At 43.7% G+C, this 9,535-nt stretch overlaps 1 protein-coding gene across 2 annotated transcripts; it reads right to left on the bottom strand.

Annotated features, from left to right (window-relative positions):
• Positions 1–5,604: 5,604 nt before the first annotated feature.
• On the bottom strand, positions 5,605–7,250 carry LOC123068444 (LEAF RUST 10 DISEASE-RESISTANCE LOCUS RECEPTOR-LIKE PROTEIN KINASE-like 2.5). 2 transcript variants are annotated; one of them, XM_044491028.1, is made up of 3 exons: positions 7,216–7,250; positions 5,918–6,983; positions 5,605–5,823 (listed from the first exon to the last, which is right to left on the bottom strand). In XM_044491028.1, exons 2-3 carry the CDS (start codon positions 6,796–6,798, stop codon positions 5,718–5,720), a joined length of 987 nt encoding a protein of 328 aa, XP_044346963.1. In that variant the 5' UTR covers positions 6,799–6,983; positions 7,216–7,250; the 3' UTR covers positions 5,605–5,717. The 2 variants fall into 2 exon arrangements, with proteins under 2 accessions (XP_044346963.1, XP_044346964.1); XM_044491029.1 differs by lacking the exon at positions 7,216–7,250 and having other exon boundaries at positions 5,918–7,162.
• Positions 7,251–9,535: the final 2,285 nt, after the last annotated feature.

Genomic DNA, 9,535 nt, shown 5'->3' on the forward strand with positions numbered 1-9,535 from the left:
AGGAATTTCTGAAACTACTATTGGACTAGGCCCAAATAGACAAAATTCCAGCAGATCCGACACGAGCAGCTTTACAACCGGCGATGACGTTTGCTGCTAGTGACGCGCGGTATATTCTGCTAATCTGCGGAGGCCCTGGTGCAAGCTGTAATGGCCGATGAGCCAGGGGCAGCATTGCTGTCGAGTAACGCCGGCCGGTGGCTCAATTTCTATTCGCGGAGGTTCTTTCCCCGGTGGCAAGCGTGCGTACTGTTCCATGGATAAGACCCGAGAGGAATGTGCGGTTGAGGAAGATGTGGTCTCTTTGGGGTTGACTTGTGCATCCAACGCCTGATATTGGTCTAATCTTATGGTGCTCAGGCGACCGGACGAACTATTGTGCCAGCGCATGGGCGCCAATGATTGCCCAACTAAATATGGATTGAAACATTTGGATGTTGACTCTCTCTAGTTAGTATGGAAAAGTAAATGCCTCCACAGAACCACTCAAAGTAGTTGGCTAATATCATTTGTATAATTAATAAAGATGGATGTATGCATCGATTGATCAAGAGGCTGGGTTTAACCTCGCAGTGCTTTGGTCGGAGGCGGTGGCCTCGACCGAAGCCAACTACACCTGGCTTCTGAAGGCTGGGTTCTTGCTGGACTAGGCGGGCACAGGTATCGATGACTATCCTGCCTGCACCGTGACTAGGGGGCAGTGCCGGGACAACAACGTGACCGCAGAGTTCGCGTGTCTCTGCCCCCATGCAGTGGCGGAGACAGCACCCGGCGAGCCGGGGCTGCTGCCCGGGCTCCCATGGTCCCATGGTACATGTGCATGGAGCTTTAGTAGTAAACAAATGGTTTCTTAATAGTTTATTTGGTTAAAATATAATTAACTTGGTTCACGTATATCTTGCCCAGGCTCTAAGTTTGAGCTGGCTCCGCCACTGACACATCTGCTGGTAAGCCTGCAAATTAATTTGCATCATCGTTCCAAAATTTAAATTCCTCAACATGGAAATAAACTAGTGAAAATGTGATGGTTGTCTTCGCAGATCAATCATACCGGTTCTGTGGAGCGTGGAGTGGGGTAGTACACTTGGTCAAGCTCTAGTCCATCAGCAGCAGTCACATCACGTCCTCTTATACCTCATTTCTGTTCCGTTGAACGATTTACTCGTCTGAAAACCCCATCTTTAGCTAAATAATCAACCGGTCGATTTACACAACAATTGTGCTCACTTAGATGATCGAAATCGCCTGCCGCTGGCCTCAAATCCCCAAGCTGGGGCATACTTGCACGATCCTTCCGACCTGTGCACTCCACATAAAAATATTTGACCAATCAATATTTGTAGAAAATGAACTAGTGGTGTCCTCTTTTTATCTTAAATATTTACATGCAGCCATCCAATATAATTCAAAAGAAAAACAAAATCTGGAAACTAACTCTCAAGACAAATCATACTCCATGGTCAAACTTTTCAAAAAGTCACCCATCCTCACACTACTCCAGCCCAAGCACGCTTAACTTCAAAGTTCTATCCAACCCCAGCACCAGCTCACTTCAAAGGCACTTGTTGATATATCTAACATATCAATCCTATTAAACCTTATTGATGTTTAGGACTTTGTTCATGTTCATGAGTGTGATGAAATTTTGAAAAATTATTTCAAACTTCCGTTCATATTATGTATCATATTTTGAAAAACATTCCCGAAAAAAAATTTGAAACTAAATTTTTTGTTCTGTTACTAGTAGCGCACCTAGCAAACAGTGCGCCACTAGTAAGTTTGAAATTTTTTGAATTTTTTTGCCTCCAGATTAAAAGCCCCGTAACTTTTTTCTTTTAGATTTTTGAGGATTTTGAAAATGTTTAACGGGGTTCCCCTGGTTAAATTTGGATGTAAGTTTTCGAGTAGATGATTTTTCATATAAAAAACTTTTTAATCCGAGTTCGTATGCAAAAGTTATGCCCATTTTACAAATTCCTGAGAGATTTTGCAAATAAAGTCAAAATTCATATTTGTAAATTTTCCCAACAACTAGGCCAGCTCGGCGAACAAGCAAAGTAATCGTGCCCCCCGCTCAATGTGTCTAGCGACATCGTCGCTAATGCTCCGGGGATGGTGCCCGGTTATAGCAATCTTACAGATTACCTGCCTGATGATGTACATTTTGATTTCTTGGAGATGGACGAACACAGATACGAGTACGGGAAGCCTCTCGTCAAAGATGAAAAGCTCTAACAACGATGATGCGAAGATTCAATAATTGGTACATGAAAACCTACAGAGAGTCTGGGGGGACGAATACTTTGTATCTGCGAATTAAAGAGGAGCACGACCTTGTTGGAACTGATCTGTTGTCTGTTCCATTTGGGGAGTTCTTCGAGTTCTTCAATCAAAAGGCCCTCGATAAATTAACGGTCTTTCGCTACTGTCTGTAAGTACTATTTCTGTCATTAAGTCTCTCTATATATATAGCTCAGCTCATTCATTGCATGTATTTATAATTAATTATCCTCACTATATTATGCAGATTGAAGATCGTCGAGTGCAAAAAATAAGAAATGTATGATATTGGTTTCACTAACACAAATATTATAGATGAATTTCAGGTTGAAAAGAACGTCGAAGAGGCCGAGGCCAATTTGCTACAATCGTTGATCAAAAATCAAAACAATGATTTAATACTCTTTTCTTACAACTTCGAGTGAGTGTTAGTGTCGTGTGCATATTCGGTTTTCCTTATACTCGAGCAAGATTATAGTAATGTAATTGATGAGTTATATACATGTGTGCGCAGCTTTCACTATGTTCTTCTGGAGATTAAGCTTGCGCGGGGACAAGTAACCGTTTTAGACTCGAGACGAAAAGATCCCAAAACCTATGCGGACATGACTAAAATGTTCAGCAAGTAAGTTCAATTGATCATTATCGCACCGTACCGGCAACTTTTTGTTCATTTCCTGATATCTCAAGTAATAATAATTATTTTCTTTGTCTTGCAGGGTTTGGAAATAATTCACCGCAGAAGCTCCTGGACCGCCGAAGGAGCTGCGATATACATACCCGAAAGTAAGTACTACTAGCTAGCTAGTTGCGCGCATCTCCCGTTGATTCTATAGCTATACTTTCATCAATGCCATTTATAATGCTTCATTATTAGTTTGATTGACCTCTATTTCTCGTAAAGTGCTTGTGGCAGGAACAAGGGAATAATTTCTGTGGATACTACCTGTGCAAGGTCATCTATAACGCGACTTTAAAAAATAAACGGGGCTACTCTAAAAGACAATATGAAGTGCGTAAGCAATAATATTCACAATTTCATTTTATTACACCATCATTTCTGTTGAGTTTCATTCATATATATATATTAACCCCCTTCTTCAAATTAGACGTGGCAGATACGGAATGAACTCCTACCACAAGATCGCATGGAAGCAATTCAAGAGGAATTGGCGGGATTCTTTCTTGACCACGCCATCAATAAAGCCGAAGAATACCATCTGGAAGTTGATTTCAAATGCTAGGGAATTGTAAGAGATCTTACATATTATATATGTATGTAGCCAGTAGCGTCGGATAGATAATACGAAAACTTGTTGTTCGACCAATCTCTCGGAGAAGGAGAAGTCGATCGATCACTTCTCTAGTATGCATGATAAACTTTTGTACTTAATGGTTTCCTTCATTTTCTTACTAGCTAGCATGTCGAGGGCGCCTCTATGTATAGTACGTAGCGTCGACCAAGCACGGACATAAGAATAGACACTTCTCTCTATTTAATTAGCTAGCTAACACAATATATGAAACACCTAAAGTAACACCCCAAAACCCCCCACCCCCCCCCCCCCCTTTAAAAAAAACAAAAACCCCAGCCCCTGAAATGCTGACGCCTGGATGCCTTTTGGTCCCGGTTGGTGCCAACCGGGACCAAAGGCCCTCCTGCCTGGGCTCGGCGCACCCGCCACGTGGAGGCCCATCTGTCCCGGTTCGTGTTAAAACCAGGACTAAAGGTCTAGGGCATTAGTAACGACTTTTTAGTCCCGGTTCAAGAACCGGGACAAAAGGCCCTAACCAACTGGGACTAGTGGGAGTTTTTCTACTAGTGTTCGTGTTTATGACAATTATGCGCATTAAGTTGACATATATATTTTTATCTAGGAGGTATCATAGTCTTGTTAATTATATGTAGGGATAGACACACGATGTAACCCGTGCCAGCTTAACACAAGAGGCACGTAGGGGTAGCCGGTGGTGTGTGCTATGCTCGGTTGGACGGTGTAACATGGAGCAGCTCCCGTGGTCAGGCACCGGGGATGTATCCTAATCGTTGAATCTTGTTTTTGCGTGATTGCTTTAAGTCCTCAGTAGATCAAGTACGCGTCTCAGATTTTTTTAACAGTGATGAAATGAGATCAAAAGTTTGACGAAAACAAGCCTAGACAGAATGTGCGAGAAATAGGGGAAGGAAAATAAATCAACATGTAACTATAAGTCCAACTCACCACTCTAATAATTTCCTGCACTACATATATTTTGTGTGCCGTAAGCCGAGTGTATTATATCGTGTAATCGGCTTACATCCAGCACCGTCATGCAGTTGTTAGCAGGCGGCACGTAGGCCACGTGGCAGTTAAGTTTGCCGTATATTTTGTCATAAGCTGAGCGGGTTTTGGCTGAACCTTCAGCTTACAGGGATGTACGCCGAGTTCTGTAAGTACGCCAAGTGCCTAGTCTCTGGCTCCACTGCGTACATGCAGGTAAGCCGAGTATTTTGTGTTCGTCGTGTGTCCTTTACGACATATTCGTCTTACATGGAAGTAAGCCGTGGGCCCGTTCGGCTTACTGCATGATACAAGGCAATGTGTGTTTTTCCTTTAGTGATTATTTGTTTTTTTAGTATGTAACTACAAACCATGAGAAATAACTTACAATACGTGATAATTCTTGCGACCTCACAGCACGCGCGTAGACAATGTTCCACTGAGTTAGAAGCTGTTTTATGATAAATATAAGTTCAAGTGCTATCTATATCTATTTTGAAATAATTTAAATTGAAAGAGCCCCTTCTTGCACTTTTTTGTTTTGTTTAGAATACTTATGTACAAAACATGAAAAATAACTTGCAAAAAGTGCCCCTTCTTGCAATTTTTTTTTCAGTATGCAAGTATAAAACATGAGAACTAACATACAAAATGTGATAAGTCTTGCGACCTCACAACACGCACGTAGACAATGTTCCACTGAACTAGAAGCTCTTTTACGATAAATATAAGTTCAAGTTCTATCTATATATTTTTTGAAATAATTTGAATTGGAAATTCAACTATAAATTACATTCGAAATTTTCTCAAACTTTCGTGGTAACCGTGGTAACAACGTTTACCAGCCCCCCCCCCCATTCGATAACCAAAACACTACTTAGAGCGCAAAATTTACTGCCAAGAAGGCCTTGGTAGATATCTACATCTGATGCCTTTTAGCAATTGAAACACAAAACTCATCAGAATAAATTGTATTCCTTCTGTGATCGGTAACTTAGGATGTTGTCATGCGGCTGCTCTTGACTCTAGGTCATGCATACATGGAATATATTCTACTACAAGTACAATACCAAATTTCGCTGGAATTATTCAATTTCTGAATGTACAGTAGTACATGCCACCTTCTAACAGTGTTGGAAATGAATGTTGGTTCTTTGATTCACAAGGCCTATCTGCTCAATGAGTAGGCGATTGTTGTAGGATTTCTGATTTCACAAGGCTGATCTCTTCAGGTTTAGTAGAACTTGAACTTTGTACATCCAAATTGTGAGCTGAGTTTTCACTGTAATGAGAGATAAGTGTGCAGGCAAGTTATTATTGCACTAAATAATGACACAGTAAAACAAAGGAATAAAAATATGGGATAAATATCTTACAATAGTTCACAGAAGTTCTGCTTCGGCGGCATCTCCAGATCATCTAAGCTTCTCTCAAACATTTCTAGAACTTTTGTTATAGTAGGGCGATACATAGGTAACACTTGTATGCACCACAAGCCTATTATGATCATCTTTCTCGCGATCTCCTCAATTTCTATTGTAATTTCACATGCTTGCAATCCCTCATCTTGTGCAAAGTGGTCGTAAATCCAATCTGGAAAATACTTTTCGCTAGATTTTGCAACAATTGATTTTACATTTCTCCTACCTCCAACCATCTCCAGCAGCATCATTCCATAGCTATAAACATCTGACTTTGTTGAAACCACCCCGAAGGTTCGATAGTGAACTTCTGGGGCGATGAATCCAATTGTTCCTCTAACCCCAGTCACTGAAAGCTTGCTCTCTTTTGTATGACACAATTTAGCTAGACCAAAATCAGCAATCTTCGGGCTAAAATCTTTGTCTAGAAGGATATTTTGGGGCTTGATATCGAAATGGACAATACGTGTATTACAGCTATGGTGCAAGTATTCGAGGCCACGAGCAATACCGATTGATATCGCATATAGCCTCTCCCATCCTAAAATTTCTTTGGGGTTCTCTGAGTAAATGTACTTATCCAAGGAACCATTGGGCATGTACTCATATATAAGAGCACGTTTTGATCTCTCCAAACAAAACCCAAATAAACTAACAACATTAACATGAGAGGTCCTTCCAATGCTCATAACTTCATTCACAAACTCATCCCCGTTTCCTTTGTAGTCATGCAAGAATTTCACAGCAACTAGACGACCATCATATAGTCTTCCTTTGAAAACGACACCATAACCTCCTTTTCCAAGCTGATCATTTTGATAGGACGTTATCTTCATTATCTCCAACTACATGTATCGTTTTGGAGCTAGCGATCCATATGACACTATCATGGCCTCGTAATTCTTTTCAGTGTTACTGCTAGTCTTCTTGGAAAGGAGAAACCATAATCTGTTCCCCTTCCTATACCATATCAACACATAAAGACAAGCAAAGAGAAAGGTTGTAGCTCCTGATGTCATACCTGAGATGGAAGCATATATTGTAATACAGTCATAATGATTTCCAGGCCATCAGTAGTTTAAATTTCTCCTTTGCAATAGTACATTGTGGCGAAAGTAGCAACAAGCTAAATGCCATAAATTTACCGGTCTCATTATTACGCACAAGCTTAGAGCTACTTGTTTCAGATAGATTTTGAAGTTCTTATTTAATAGTGAGCTACTGGTATATAAATGGCCAAGAAATTAGCATACCTATTAGCATAAAGTTGTGCCCTCTCTTCTTGCTACCTGGAATATAACATAACATTTATGAGTAAAAACGGTGTCACCCAGTAGTACTACGTTGGTCTTTTTTGGAAAAGAAAGAGATAATCATTGCATATGAATATTCAATACTAAAAGAGCATTGCAACATTCAAGTTCCTCTTTTCTGCAAGTGTCCGTTGTACCAGCATGATCTTCACTACACCAAAACCGAAGAGTACTTAGGGTACAGAACTAGACTAGTGCCATGTATTATGTTGAAATCGTACTAATCAGTTCTCATAGTGTATTTGAACTAAAACAACTTCAGTTATTTTGGGACAGAGGGAGTCATTAGCAGTTAGATGCATGACTTGTTCTTTTTTCTAGGTAAATTTTAACATGGTCTCACTGACCCCCAAATTTTACGTGTGAGGTAAAAAGGGAAGATTTAATTACCGAAAAAGGCTTTCGCCCCGCTTTATAGATAAAGCAGACCGCCAAAGGACATACAACCACACCAAGTCCACACACACACACCCAAGTACCACAACAAAGTCATAAGGTTCTGCTGAGGGCACAGCTCAACAAGCCCAAAGAAAGAGAAAAAACAAAGCAAGACCCGCGCCGGGGATTTAGTCAGGCTCCGGCGGCGGCGGCGGCGGCGGTGGCGAAAGGCGGACGGCCATTGAGCGAAGATCGGCGATGAAGGCAGAGATGGCGTCGCGCTCCAGGGGACGGCTAAGCGGCCGCCAAAGCTGCAGGAAACCCGAGAATTTGTAGAGAGCGTCAGTAGCACGACGGAGAGGGATACGCTCGATCACAAGTTTATTACGAACAGTCCAAAGAGTCCAGGCAAGGACCCCAACCTCCAGCCACCTAATGTGGCGGGAGGACGAGGGGGGCGTTTGGAGTTCAGCAAATAAGTCGGGGAAGTTGGTGTGGGTCCACCCCCCCCCCCCCCAACAATCTCGCGGAAGCAGCTCTAGAGGAACCGGGCGGAGGCGCACGCGAAGAAGATGTGGTTGGAGTCCTCGGGGACAACACAGAGGGGGCAGATACCAGTGCCTGGGCCATTACGCTTGCGGACCTCCACACCGGATGGGATCCGTCCACGGATCCACTGCCACATGAAGATGCGGATCTTCAGTGGGAGACGGACGGACCATGCCATCAAGAGGGGGGGGGAGCGGAGGAGGGGGCAATGGCCATGTAGAGCGATTTGGTAGAGAACTGGCCCGACGACTCCAAGTGCCAACGCACACGGTCTTGGGCGCCATCCACCAGCGGCTCATGCAGAGCGACGCAATCAAGCAGCTCACGCCAGGCGGCGGATTCCGCAGGCCCAAATGGCCGACGGAAAGCGAGGCGCCCTAAGTCAATAAGGGCCCTATCAACAGAAATCATGGGGTCGACAGAGATAGAGAAGAGGATGGGGAAGCGAGCCGCAAAGGGGGAGTCGCCGGCCCATCGGTCAAACCAGAAGAGCGTCGAGAGGCCGGACCCTACCGAGATAGAGGTACCAATGCGGAGCACGGGGAGGAGCTGGACGAGGGAGGGAAGATTTAATCAAACCACTAATTTATGAAATCAACAGCTTCACTCTCATGTGAAAAGAGGGGGTAAGAGGGAGTTTGTTAAAACTGCTCCGCTTGCTACAAATCACTATGATATGAGTAACGACTATGATACGTGTGAAGCTACAGATGATCTTCGACACGTCATGGCGCAGTGCCACTCGAATATATCGTAGTCGGTGTTAATACGGCAATGTACGCCGCTCTCCTCGCGGGACGCACAATCGCCGACCGTGTAATTAAGAAGAAACCCGCCCTTCATCAGCGGTCGGTAGTCTGCCCCGACCGCTCCCGGGTACCCCAGCACTGGCATCATCGACACCATGCAGTTCCTTGCCACCGGTGCCCTCGTCTGGCTCATACTCTCTGGCGGGCCACGCAAATGAGTTGAACGTGGTGGACATGTTGGTTCCATCATTCGTGCAGTTCACTATCTCCCACGTAGGCACCGGCGGCCACGACCAGAGTCGGTGCAATTGTAGAGAAAGAAGAGCTCCTGGTTGACGGCGCTGATGGCGAAGGGTGCAAGGCCAAGGTCAGAAGAGGAGTTCACTCAGATCTTGATGTCACAGGTGCCGTCGCAGAGATCGTAGTTGGCGACCCGAAAAGTTCTTTCCTTGTAGGAGATGTCCATGATCTGTTACTTCCAGAAGGACTTCTCAAGGAAGGCCATGCCGGCGTCGTCATGTGTGTCACATGTGATGCGGAAGGCCCGGTAGCCGCAGTCTGGTGGGTGTGTGCCGCCGAGCCAG

This window comes from Triticum aestivum, chromosome 3B, assembly GCF_018294505.1.
Source record: "Triticum aestivum cultivar Chinese Spring chromosome 3B, IWGSC CS RefSeq v2.1, whole genome shotgun sequence".
Taxonomy (NCBI): Eukaryota; Viridiplantae; Streptophyta; class Magnoliopsida; order Poales; family Poaceae; genus Triticum; species Triticum aestivum.

Coding starts and splice junctions, on each gene's coding strand:
- LOC123068444 (XM_044491028.1), bottom strand. CDS start 6,798: ATGAAGATAACGTCCTATCAAAATGATCAGCTTGGAAAAGGAGGTTAT. Junction 5,824..5,917: donor CAGAACTTCTGTGAACTATT/GTAAGATATTTA, acceptor CTCTCATTACAG/TGAAAACTCAGCTCACAATT.